The following is a 13,379-nucleotide window of genomic DNA, read 5'->3' as shown; positions in this document are numbered from 1 at the left end:
TATAAAATCATAAGGGGCCATAGGGCTAATGCTGGCTCTCTGGTGGGTAGAGCCAGGTTCTGGGGTGGGTGTTTGCAGAATCATGGTTCCCCAGTCTAGCATCTACCAGCTGATGAGTGCAGCTGATTCCTGACACAGCTGGCTACAGAGCACAGGGTATCCCAAAGCTTGTGTTGGCTGCTGGTAGATGAGGCCTGATCCTGGGGCAGCTGACTCTAAAGGTCCCAACATGTCTCAGAGCTGATACTGGCTTGGTGGTGGTGGCCTAGGGATTCTGCGCCTGGTGCCAGCCTGATGGCACGTGGGTTGGGTCCTGCCATGGCAGGCTTCAGGGCTGTAGTGGTCCTGAGGCTAGTGTTGCCGCACTGGTAGGCAGAGCTATGTCCAAATGTCCCTTCAGGGTAGGCCGCAGAGTCTTGGAAGTCCTGGGGCTGGTGTGTGTGTTGTGTGGGGCAAGTTCCTGGCCCTTTTGTGGATAGAACCATGTCCTGAGATGGCTGTGGGTTCAGGAAATCTTAAGGCAGCTTGTTTGGTGGTTGGTGGGGTGTGTCTCTGCTCAGCTAGCTACTTGGCCTGAGGCATCCCAGACAGGTTGGTGACGTCTGGTTGATGTCTAATAAGCTAGAGGAAGAATTCCAAAGTGATACTTGCCAGCAGTAGGTCCACGTGGTGAAACGAGCTCCCCAAAACACTTGCCATCAGTTTCTATGAGTCCAGGACGAGCTCCAATTGTCTCTTGTGTCTCCAAAAGACTCTTAAAGATCAGCATGTGGGTCTGACCTAGGCTCCTTCACATTACTGCTTCTGCCCATGTGATAGTCTGTATGTACCCTTTAAGAACAGTCTCTATATCCCACCACTCTCTGGATCTCTAAAATGTAAGCCTCTCTGACTTTCAAAGCCAATCATTCTAGGGGCTTGTTTTCCTTGTGCCAGACTCCCAACCTGAGGAACCTGATGTGGAGCTTGGAGCTTTTGCTTCTTGAGAACTTCTGCAATTGTAATTATTCTTCTGTTTGTGGGTTATCCACTTAGGGGTATGGATCTTGACTATATCACAGCTCCACCCCTCCTACCCATTTCATTGTGATTCCTTCTTTATATATTTAGTTGTAGGAGATCTCTTCTGTTATATTCCAGACTTTCTCATCAATAGTTGCAATTTTGGTGTGCCTGTAGAAGTGAGCTCAGGGTCTTCCCACTGTGCCATCTTGCTCAAGATCCCTGAATTTCTTTTAGATGTAGAAGTTAACAGTAAGGGTATAGGCTAGGGCTTCCCTGGTGGATAAGTGGTAGAGTCCACCTGCCAACGCAGGAGATACGGGTTTGATCCCTGGTTCCAGGAAGATCCTATATGCCGTAGAGCAACTAAGCCTGTGCACCAGAACTATTTGAGCCATGCTCAAGAGCCCGGGAGCTAAAACTACTGAGCCCACATGCTGCAACTATTGAAGACTGTGCCCTGGAGCCAGTGCTCCAGAACAAGAGAAGCCACGAGATGAGAAGCTCGTGAACCACAACTGGAGAGTAGCCCCCATTTGCCAGTCTAGAGAAAACCCCACACAGCAACAAAGACCCAGCACAACCATAAATAAATAAATAAATAAAATTATTTAAAAAAATAGGCTGAAGATTTTACATCAGTAAAAAAGAGAGGGAAGGGGAAAAAATTCAGTGTCCATCAGTAGGAGAATAGACAAGTATGTTGGGATAGCTTCATGCAGTGGACTGAATTGCAGTAGTTAGAATATATGAACCACAGCTACAGGATATGGATGAATTGTACAAGTATGGGCAAAAAAGGCAAGTGGAGGGATATAATACCTCATATATATAAAATTTTTAACTGGCTCAGCAATATTAAGCATAAAACTATATGTGAGAAGTGAAGTGAAAGTCACTCAGTCGTGTCTGACTCTGTGACCCCATGGACTATACATTAGTCCATGGAATTCTCTAGGCCAGGATACTGGAGTGGGTAGCCTATCCCTTCTCCAACAGATCTTCCTGACCCAGGAATCGAACCAGGGTCTCCTGCATTGCAGACAGATTCTTTTACCAATTGAGCTATCAGGGAAGCCCAATATGTGAGAAAGGTAAACAAATTCAGGATAGTGATTCCTTCTAGGGGAGAGGAGAGGGAATTTGATTTGGAAGGGGTACAATGGGGTTTTGACTATATATATAATTTATTGTTTAAGTTTCTTTATGAATATATCACTATCTGAAATATTTTATAATGACTTTAACAGGAATTTAAGTTTTAAAACTACTGCTAGCTTTCAGGAATATACTTGGGTTGGTTCCCTTAGCCAAATCCTCTGAAATTAAAATTGATGTATTTCAGAGTGAAAACTCAGAGGGGCCACAAGATCTTCAGTGATCAGAAAGATTTTCAGTTGTACTTATATACAGTTCTTATGTGGACAAGGAAGGAAGGAAGTAGACCAACAATTTTGAGAAATATTTTCAACAAGATTATGATGAACTAAAAAAGACTGCAACCTGACAAGTGGAATTGAGCCTGCAGACTCATTTTATTTGGCCCTCGTGGTACTTGCATTTTCAAAAATAAATACTGTTTTTTGAAATTTCTTATTTTAAACATCTTGACTGCCACCTATTGTTAAGCTGTCAGGAAATCTGGCACCCTTAGTCCCTCAAGTCTATATGAGAATAGCTGGCTGGGACTGAGTCGCAACTGTTTCAAGGGGGCACATCTTCTCTAGCTGGCCACTATCCCCACTAGCCAAATTTCTTCATTTTGTTGCCTGCTGGGCCCCAGAGGCACTTCAGTTTACAACCCCTGCATTAAACTCAAGTTCTCACATAACTGGAAAATTCAGTTATTCAAAATGTGCCTTCTCCTTTGCACTCAAGTTAGTAATGTAGTTTTACCAGTATATACACTAAAAGTATCATTTCTAAGATATGAGAAAGAATATACTGGTTTAAAGAACATTAAATGTGCATTTTTGTATTGTCATATTCATAAAAATAGTCATCATGGCAAACAGCAAGGTTGAACAACCTTCAACTAAGGGATGATGTACAAGGCTGTCTAAGAGAATCCTGATATTTATACAGCATCATTCTGGCAATGTTGCCAAACATATCTGTTGAGAAAGAGCAGTTACTTTCTAGACTAGTTAAAGAGCTTGATTTTTTTTTTTAATGTACAGCTGCTGTACTGCCTACTGTCAAACTGAATTTTTATGCAAATTATCCTCCCTTCTATTTTGGTGGGTCAGAAGATGACAATGGCAACACGACAAGAAGTTCTTGGCCTCTACCGCAGAATTTTCAGGCTTGCGAGGAAATGGCAGGCTGCATCAGGGCAGATGGAAGACACCATTAAAGAAAAACAGTACATATTAAATGAAGCCAGAACGCTGTTCCAAAAAAATAAAAATGTAAGTAGGCCCCGTTGGAGATTGCAAGGCGGAGAGCAATTCTTGTGGTGTTTGTTCATTTCTTTCCTATCCTATAGTTGAGAGGACTGAGCAGCACAAATTAGAGGGACAGAATGTGGAGCAAGAAGGGGCCTAGCTGGCTTACCCAGCCCCCAGAAAACAGAGCCCAGCCTGGCATTCTCTATTCACTTCCTTCAAGTCTCAGTCCAGCTGGTAAGTGGCTCAGCATCCTCAGAAGACCGCGTGAGCCAGGTGACCCAAGTCAGTCCAGTGAGAATTTCCAGCGTAGGATCGGTGCCTCACTTGCGGTGCCTGTTGTCGGTCACTCCCACAGGAAGTGCTCAGAGTTGTGTTTGGCTTTTTCAATTCATAAGCTGTTCAGAGCCTCCAAGTATAAACCCATTCAGAGGAAAGAGAATAGGATTAAGGCAACGGTTCCCTTCATAACTGAGCTTTGAACTAAAGCCTCTTTGGCTAGCAGAGACGCTTTGCCCTGTGGGTCCTCAGAATTGGGTAAAATAGTGCCGCCATTAGCTAGCTGAACCCAAATACCAGGGAGCCAAAAACCATTCTAAGAGGCTTGATTTGACAAACCATAAAGTATTATCTGTCAGCGTCTTGGGAAGACTGTCTGGCTCTAAGCGTGGAAAGCCGTTTTCAGCTCCTGACTTTTCTTGCCTCTTTCTCGTTGATCTTATGAATTCAGTATTGTCACTGTTCACTTTGTGAAGCTTCCTGACAGTCTACTCTCTTTATTTTTCCCTCTCTGACCCCTGTTTCAGTCTCCTTTCTGCCCTTTTCCACACACCCTCCCACCAGCGATAAGGGTCCTCTGAAGGTCACCCCTCCATTCCAAAGCCCAAAGACCATGGCTCCAGATCCCATGTCTTGGTCTCTCATCAGCCACCTGTAGGAACTCACCACAGGCATAATAGCCCAAAGAAGAATTCATCTTTCCACAAGAACACCTCCCTTTCCCATTTTGCCCATTTCTGCCATAGCTTCTGCCACTACTTTGTGACCCTTTGCTCTCATTCTTTTATTCAACAAGTAGCTGAGTGTCTCCCATGTTCCAAACATCAGACTAGACATCAGGGATATAACTGAGCAAAACCTGAAAGATGTTTCAGAGTTAGATGGAAAGAAGTGTAAAATTACCACTGGGGTTAAGTGCTACCTGAGAAGCCCTCCCAATCTATAATATCCTTCCCTTCTCATAATCCCTGAAGCCTCCATGCTTTTAATACCAACCTGCTTGTGAAATTCCTTTCCTCCCTTCTGACCATCCTCCAACTTCCCCAGACTTTTTCTGCTTTTAGCATAGACCATGCATACCACATCAGTGTGTGTATACCCCTTGAGGTCCTAAATAGTCCTTTGAGAAACAGAAATAAAATATTAAGTGCTGTTTCTATTTTTATTGCTCCTTTAAAAACATCTACTATATATATTTATTATTGAATTATTAATAGTTTAATAAATTTATAAATACACATATGGAAGCTATGGGCTCAGGATTTTTTTCTCTTTTTGCCACACTGTGTGGCTTGTAGGACCTTAGTTCCCTGGGACACGGCAGTGAAAGTCCTAACCACTGAGCCACCATGGAATTCTCAGGGCTCAGAAGTTTTTTTATTGAAAGAAGTAGATGATCAAAAACTTTGTAGACCACTGACCTATATATCTTTCCATAATTAAACAGTCATAATTTTTTTTCCTTATTTGTTTCATTTATGTTGGTATGGTCTCCTTGACCAGATTGTCAGTTCCTTGAACACATAGACAGTTTCTTATACCTTTCTAGTATATCTCATGGCCGTCTATAGTTGTCACTAAATTAATGAGCACTTACAAATACTTTGATTCAATTAATCTTCTCCAGGAAGTCTTCCTTAAGTCCTCTGCCCTCAACCAACCCCATGATGACCACCTACTCTGAATTCCTGTATAGCAGTGTGCAGTCATTGCCCTGTTGATTATGTACCATTGTGCCTTTTCTGTAGCTTCATGTGTCAGATTTGTTCTGCACAGGTAACATCTTTGACAGTTGAAGGCAGGTACCATGGCCTCACAGTGTCTAACCTGGGGATGGGGATATCATAATAGTATGTGACCAGTAAAGCTTTGCAGGTTCAGTCACCTAAGGACTACTCAATACCCTTTGAGCTTACAGTTAAGGCAATAATAATCCTTCATTTGCCTCTGCTTGAATTGGCCCAGTGTGGTACAAGCCAGAGAGAGGTATATGTGCCAGTACACGAATGAGATAATGTTGTTGTGTTGGGGAGGGTACATGGGTTTTTTATTTTAAAATTTGTACTGTTTTACCACGTTTTAGAAACAAAACATAGTATCAGATAATTTTACAAGTACTGTACTTACAGAGCCCATTTAAAGAGAAAGTTTAATATTAGTATAGGTGGTTGTGGAGATGACAAAATCATGCAGGCAGCCTCTGAATGACTGAATTTGGAGAACTCTAATCCAGCTTGTTTAGATGGACAGCTGGAGCCCTAGAAGCCCTCAGTCCCCATATCTTTATTAGGGGCTTCTTTCTCCCTAATCCCTCATGTAGACCTAAGTAGTCTCCTGTAACCTCACTTGCTGTAAGAGCTTAATAATCACCCAAATGTATTTCATTAATTGCTCTGAATCCCAATAGGCAAATGAGAACATGGAAATCTACCTCCAAGGTAGACAATCAGAAGAATAGCTTCTGAGAAATACAGAGGTCAGAAAGCTGAGCCCCTGTCCCAAGGGACTCAGCTGTGGTTCTTTTTATGCATTGCAGGTCCTAGAACTTTTCTGTGCTCCAAGAGGTACCACAGGACAGGAACACCCTTGGAATTTGCAAGCCATGGTAGCCCAGGCTTCACTGTGGGTGTCATCTGGGGCTGATGCAACCCAGCTCTGCTTTGAAGCCCACTTTCAGACTCTTAGTAGAGTCATGTGTTGTCTCCTCATCTACTTCCTGGTTTTCTGTTTTCAGAATGAACTTTTTATTCCTTTACTTGAAATTGGACTACCACAGTTTAACTGTTTGGAAATTTCAAACGTCATTTCTTCTCCTCAGTAGTGAGCAAACAGTTTGCAGTTCAAAATAGAAGGTGGATCATTCTCCAATATCTTACTCAGGGGGTTTCTAGACAGCAATTGCTGAAACACTTGATCAATATGGGTAGGGTATGAAGAAGCACTCTCGATCTTTGTTGGTAGGAATATAATTTATGGATTGTTCATAGGAATATAAATTGGTGCAACCTCTTAGAGGGTAATTTGAATCTGCAGGGACTATCTGTAAGAGTTAAAAATATGAGATCCATTGTTTAAAATGGCAAAAGATTGGAAATAACCTAAATGTCCATTGGTGGAAGATTGGTTAAATTATAATGCAGTCATATGTTGGTATTTGGTGCAGCTGTTAAAAAGAATGAAGCAGCTCTATATGTGTAAATATAGAAGGAACTTCAAGTTGTTTGTGAAAAAGCAGGGTTCAGAGGTTTCATTCTTGTAAGAAAAACTACTAGGTCTTATAGAAGTATACTTATATATGCATAGAATATCCTTGGAAAAACAAACTAACTTCTGATAATTGTCTCTGAGAAGGGGAATTGAGAGACAGGAAGAAGAAGAAGATTTTGTTTTACATTATATCCTTTTGTATTATTTGAATTATTTTTACTATGTGCTTATATTAGCTAAATGATTTTTTAAAGTTTAATCCACAGGAAATCTTAAATTGTTCTGATTTTTCAAATGACCAGTAATTTAGTGGCTGATGAACTGAAAAAGTTTAAGAAAATGTGTACCTCTACTTTATGTAGCATTGAAAAGATGCTAACAATATCACCTCTTTTTCCCTTTTAATAGCTCACAGACACAGACCTGATTAAACAGTGTATAGATGAATGCACAGCCAGGATTGAAATTGGACTACATTACCAGATTCCTTATCCAAGGCCAGTAAGTGTGACTTCAGTTAACATGTGGTGTGTACCTATCCTTGTCAACATAGTTATTTCCAAGAATATATACCAAGAGGGCTTGTGTTTGCCGAAAAGCCTAGAGCCCCTGTAGGAGGCATGTTGGAAATAAGTTATGCTTGCATGGCCACCAACCTGTTACAACAAACTAAAATGTCAGTGAATGCCTCACTTCTCCTGCTTGTACAGCTTTCCCCTAAATGGAAAGGAAATCCATCTCACATTTATATAGTTTTCTAACTTTTACCTTTTTTATGGAAAGATTTTTATTTCTATTATTCTAAAAAACAGGTTTATTGTTAATAAAAAAATAAAATTCAGGATTTCTCTGGTTGCCCAGTGGTTAAGAACCCACCTGCCAGTGTGGGGAACATGGGTTCAGTCCCTGATCTAGGAATATTCTACATGCCACAAGGCAACTAAGCTCATACATCACAACTACTGAGCCCTCACTCTAGAGCCTTCAAGCTGCAACTTCTACATCTGGGTGCCCTAGAGCCCATACTCTGCAAGTGGAGATGCCACCACAATGAGAAGCCGTGCACCACAACTAGAGAGTAGCCCACAAGCAGCTTTGAAGACCCAGCACAGACAAATGTAAATAAATAATTTTTAAGAAAAAATTTTTTTTTCTTTTTGCAGCTTGAGGCAGTTGTAAAATAACTTAATGTAGCTTTTTACAACTGTGTATTCTATAGTATTTTTTCATTTGGTGAAATTTTAACTATTAATGTTTTTGGCATTGTGCTTTGTACCATTTATTAAATAAAAATTTAAAAATAATAATAATAATTTAAGAAAAAAGAATAAATAAAATCCAAACTTTAAAGGAATGCATAAGACAGTGAAAACTGTCAAAAATTCTCACGCTGTGGGAGTGACCACTATAACTTTTATGTTGGACCGTATGAAATTGCCAGTATTCTACTCTTGACCTACAAAAACAGCAATATTATATTTTATTGGCTCAGCCTAATAGTTCGGTAACATATCCTTTTAGTCTTTTTTTCTGTACTCGTGTACATCCATTTTCTTAAAGTGCATGGGAACCTAGGCATACTGTTATTGCCTATTTCTTTTACTTCCTTTTTTTGCATATCTCTGCTTCCATCTTTTAAAATGGATGTATTATATCCTTTTGTAAGAATATGCCATAATTTAACCAGTACCCATTCACTGGACATTTATGTTAGTCCAGTTTTTCACTCTGCACAGAACAAGTTTGTATACACACTTTTTCCTCATCTTCTTTGGATTCTCATTTCACTATATGATCTGTGGCTTTTCCCCTCCATGCAGGAAATAGGGCAAAGAGAGCACACGCTTTGGAGTCAGACAGATCGGGATTCAAATCCTGGTTCTACCACTTAATATATAATCATGAGCAAGTTATTCAACCTTCTGAGCCTCTATTTTCTCATCTATGAATATTAGAATAATACTCTTTGTGAGATTATATTGAGAATTAATGTGTATAAGGACTATAAGGAATAATGAATCAGTATAGAGTTACAAGCTGGGTGTACCAACTGGATTTAGAAATGGCAGAGGAACCAGAGATCAAATTGCCAACACCCATGCTTCATTGACTATCTTAAAGCCTCTGACTGCGTGGATCACAAAAAACTGGAAATTCTTCAAGTGATGGGAATAACAGACCACCTTACCTGTCACCTGAGAAACATGTATGCAGGTCAAGAAGCAACAGTTAGAACCAGACATGGAACAGCAGACTGATTCAAAATTGGGAAATGAGTACGTTAAGGCTGTATATTGTCACCCTGCTTATTTTACTTATATGCAGCGTAGATCATGTGAAATGCCAGGCAGGATGAGTCACAAGCTGGAACCAAGATTGCTTTGAGAAATATCAACAACCTCCAATATGCAGATGATACTACCATAATGGCAGAAAGCAAAGAGGAACTAAAGAATCTCTTGATGAAGGTGAAAGAGGAGAGTGAAAAAGCTGACTTAAAACTCAGCATTCAGAAAACTAAGATCATGGCATCTGATTCCATCACTTCATGGCAAATAGAAGGGGAAAAAATGGAAACAGTGGCAGATTTTATTTTCTTAGGCTCTAAAATCACTATGGATGATTTTAATTTCAGCCATGAAATTAAAAGATGCTTGCTCCTTGGGAAGAAAAGCTATGACAAACCTAGATAGCGTATTAAAAAGCAAAGACATCACTTTACCGACAAACGTCCATATAGTCAAAGCTATGTTTTTTCCAGTAGTCACGTATAGATATGTGAGTTGGACCATAAAGAAGACTGAGCGCTGAATAATTGTTGCTTTTGAGCTGTGCTGCTGGAGAAGACTCTTGAGAGTCCCATGGACTGCAAGGAGATCCAACCAGTCAATCCTAAAGGAAATCAACCCTGAATATTCATTGGAAGGACTGATGCTGAAACTGAAGCTCCAATACTTTGATCCTGATGCAAAGAGCTGACTCATTGGAAAAGACCCTGATGCTGGGAAGGATTGAGGGCAGGAGAAGAAGAAGGTGACAGAGGACGAGATGGTTGGATGGCGTCATGAGTCAAAACATGAGTTTGAGCAAACTCTGGGAGATAGTGAAGGACAGGGAAGCCTGATATGGGGTTGCAAGGAGTTGGAGATGACTTAGCAACTGAAAAACAACAACATAGAGTTAGCACTTAGCAGAGAACATAGTACCTGGTAAATCTTTGGTGAATATAAGCTGCTGCAATGATTGCAATTCTTTATTTATTTTTGGTTGTGCTGGGTCTTTAGTACTGTTGTGTGGGCTTTCTCTAATTGCCGCAAGCGGTGGCTACTCTTCGTTGCAGTGCATGGGCTTCTCATTGCAGTGACTTCTCTTGTGAAACACAGACTCTAGGGAGCTCGGGCTACAGTAGTTGCAGCATACAGGCTCATTATTTGTGGTGTGCAGGCTGTAGGGCACACAGCTTCAGTTGTTGTGGCACAACAGGCTTAGTTGCTCCCGGGCCAGGGACCAAACCCATGTCCCCTGCATTGGCAGGCAGATTCTTATCCACCGTGCCACCAGGGAAGTCCTATAATTTTTAATATTATCATTATTCTCATTATTCAGATTCATCTGCCTCCCATGGGCCTTACCCCACTACGAGGCCGGGGACTTCGAAGCCAGGAGAAACTGAGGAAATTTTCCAAACCAGTATATCTCAGATCTCATGATGAAGTTTCCTAACTCAGAATAAAATTTTTTTTTTCCTAAGAACGATGAGCCAACTAGGCCTTGAATATAAACCAGTTAACAAAATTCTTCTAGATTAGGAGCAAAAATCCAATTATCTTCTTAAAACTTCTGAAATATTGGTACTGTCCGAATGATGTGTGCTCACACATCACTACAGTTTTTCAGGATCTCGCTGCCTGATGAGACAAACACTAACTTTAGAGGTCATGGACCTTATATCCTCACTGAAGCACCACTTGGAAACAAAACTAAAGCCTGTGGGCAGAAGACTGAAGGGTGACAAAAGCTTTCAAGGGAATGCCAATCACCAGACATGCCAGCTGATATGAAGAAATTAGCCAGTTGATGGAAGGTCTCATGGCTACTTTAGAATTATACACAACCCTTCAGAATATTTTTAGGCCTTTTTTTTTTTTCCAAGTTGTAGATTTACTTAAAAGTGGACATTTTGTGTGTGTTTTGTTGTCTTTTGGAACTTCCCATTTCCAGATAAAATTCCCTTAAAAAGTGCATCTTTGGATCAGTCATGGTTTTTCATTGAAATTTTATGAGACATATCTCTGCCCCAGACATACACATACATACACATACACAAAAGTGCATATCTTAGGTAAATGCATATATTTAATTTATCTTACAGCCTGTGATTACTTTGGATACACCTAAGACCTGAAAGGCTCACTAGAAACTCACACTACATTCATTATGAGAAATTTATCTTAACATAATTAGGAAGTACAAGAGCTAAGCTGGCTTTCAAATTATGTCCAAACAGAAATGGAACAAGTAGAGATGTGTGGATACAGGTGAGATTCCCATGGCAGGTCATTTGTATATCAGCGTCATTCCCTCTTACCTCCAGAGGGGATGGGTAATCACCAATAAAGGAAAATCTCTATTTATTTTGGTCTCTCTGTACCATTTACCAAAATGCCCTTATGACCCTCAGAAGCAGAAGTTGATAACTTCCTGCCCATACCTAGTTTAGGATTCCCTTGTCACACAGATTCTCTAAAGTGTATATATTTCAGTTTCAAAATGTTCCTGTGAGCAGGAGCATGCTTTTTCATGCCTAGGTTGAGTAAATATTGCAGGGTTTGTCAATAACATTGAGAGCAAATATAATACTGTGTCAGTAGAGATACAGCACGTGCATATTTAATAAAAATATAGCTATAGGCCTTTGATGAAGAGAGAGAAATTTAAATGTGTTGGTTAGCATGTTGGCCACTCCACAGCCATTCAGTGAGCACATACCCCAGCCTAACTTGAATTCGGAGACATCAATATGCTGTTCCATCAGTCAGTCTCTTTCTGTCTGATCTCATAGTGGAAGTATTTCCCTACCAAGAGGTGGTTCTAATGTTTAAATTAAGTGTTTCTAAAACAATATAAGGCCTATGAACTCAAGCCATCTACTTTATCTGGTGGTCAGTCAATGAAACAATGACCTGTTCTTGGAATGGAGGAAAAACTAGCTGTGCTGAACTGAGTGAAACATGACTTGCTGTCTCCATCATGATCCCTTTCTAGGTAATTCAAGGTGATTTTGAATACGCAGTTTTTATCTTACTCTATAAGAAGTAGAAATCATCCTTCCTCCAAAATGGAAGGACTCCTCCAAAATGAAAGTCCGTCTAATTGCTGCTGCTGCTGCTAAGTCACTTCAGTCGTGTCCAACTCTGTGCGACCCCACAGATGGCAGTCCACCAGGCTCCACTGTCCCTGGCATTCTCCAGGCAAGAACACTGGAGTGGGTTGCCATTTCCTTCTCCAGTGCATGAAGTGAAAAGTGAAAGTGAAGAAGCTAAGTCGTGTCCGACTCTTTGCGACCCCAAGGCTCCTCCGCCCATGGGATTTTCCAGGCAAGAGTACTGGAGTGGGGTGCCATTGCCTTCTCCCATCTAATTGCTAGTTAACTTCTAAGTACCTTCTGTGTGCCAGGAATCTTAAGCTAAGTTTGAATTATATATGCCTACCTGCCTTTGCAAAGATGCATACTCTATTACACAAAATCATAATTTCCTCCCAAACTTTCCATGAAACCTGTTTTATAATAACTTTTTCAGTTTCTCTTCAACCCCCTATTAAATCTCCTTCTTTGGTCTTTTGGAAGCATCCCCTACACCCCCTCTTTTAATGACATTTTCTTCCAAGGCTGACAAGGACTGAAAACTATTTACTCAAGAGCCAGAGAAAGAACTAGCTTGGTGACAAGGTTTGTCTGATGTCATCTGCTGAGCTATTTATAGACAGGGCCTACAGCTTCTCACGGAGCTGATCTCTGGCCGTTTCTGCTCCAGAGTTCCAGCCTCTAATTCACCAGGACTTCTGAAGAACCTACTGCACTTTCCCAGAGGGAAATTTTTTTAAATTACAAAAATTTAATCCATCACATAAAAACATTCTGTCCCTTGACCGCTGAGGAATGAAACAGTCCGTGCCTCCATCAGCTTTTTGCTGCTGAAGCTGGAGTTAAATAACTGTAATTGAATTTCAGTTGTCCTTTTAGCAACCTCTTTACTGCCTTATAGTTTGCAATCTGACTTACCTCAACCAGTCCAAGATTTCAGGGATTTGGGTTCCTGACCACCTTTCCATCTCATATGACTTAACAATCTATTTGGAATAATAGACAATATGGCAGTTCTAGCTATCTGTTAATTCTGATTTTTCCCCCTCTATTGGAAAAAGTTACGTTTCTTAAAAAAAAAAAAAAATAGCTTTTGAGCCACATACTTAGAGCTGAGAAAAAGTATCTCCTCCTCACTC

At 40.6% G+C, this 13,379-nt stretch overlaps 1 protein-coding gene across 1 annotated transcript; it reads left to right on the top strand.

The window, feature by feature from the left end:
• Positions 1-3,230: 3,230 nt before the first annotated feature.
• Positions 3,231-12,129, top strand: LYRM1 (LYR motif containing 1). The gene is made up of 3 exons (XM_055409627.2): positions 3,231-3,413; positions 7,284-7,376; positions 10,482-12,129. The coding sequence occupies exons 1-3, from the start codon at positions 3,255-3,257 to the stop codon at positions 10,596-10,598; spliced, it is 369 nt and encodes a 122-aa protein (XP_055265602.2). The 5' UTR covers positions 3,231-3,254; the 3' UTR covers positions 10,599-12,129.
• Positions 12,130-13,379: the final 1,250 nt, after the last annotated feature.

Source organism: Moschus berezovskii, chromosome 27 (genome assembly GCF_049115385.1).
Source record: "Moschus berezovskii isolate FMDL1 chromosome 27, NW_MosBer_1.0, whole genome shotgun sequence".
NCBI classification, from domain to species: Eukaryota; Metazoa; Chordata; class Mammalia; order Artiodactyla; family Moschidae; genus Moschus; species Moschus berezovskii.
This window is presented reverse-complemented; position numbering and strand designations above follow the sequence as displayed.

Bases quoted from the DNA above. Each gene is read 5' to 3' on its own strand.
- LYRM1 (XM_055409627.2), top strand. From the start codon at position 3,255: ATGACAATGGCAACACGACAAGAAGTTCTTGGCCTCTACCGCAGAATT. The intron at 3,414-7,283 runs GTAAGTAGGCCC...CCCTTTTAATAG, and splicing joins TGTTCCAAAAAAATAAAAAT to CTCACAGACACAGACCTGAT. The intron at 7,377-10,481 runs GTAAGTGTGACT...CTCATTATTCAG, and splicing joins AGATTCCTTATCCAAGGCCA to ATTCATCTGCCTCCCATGGG.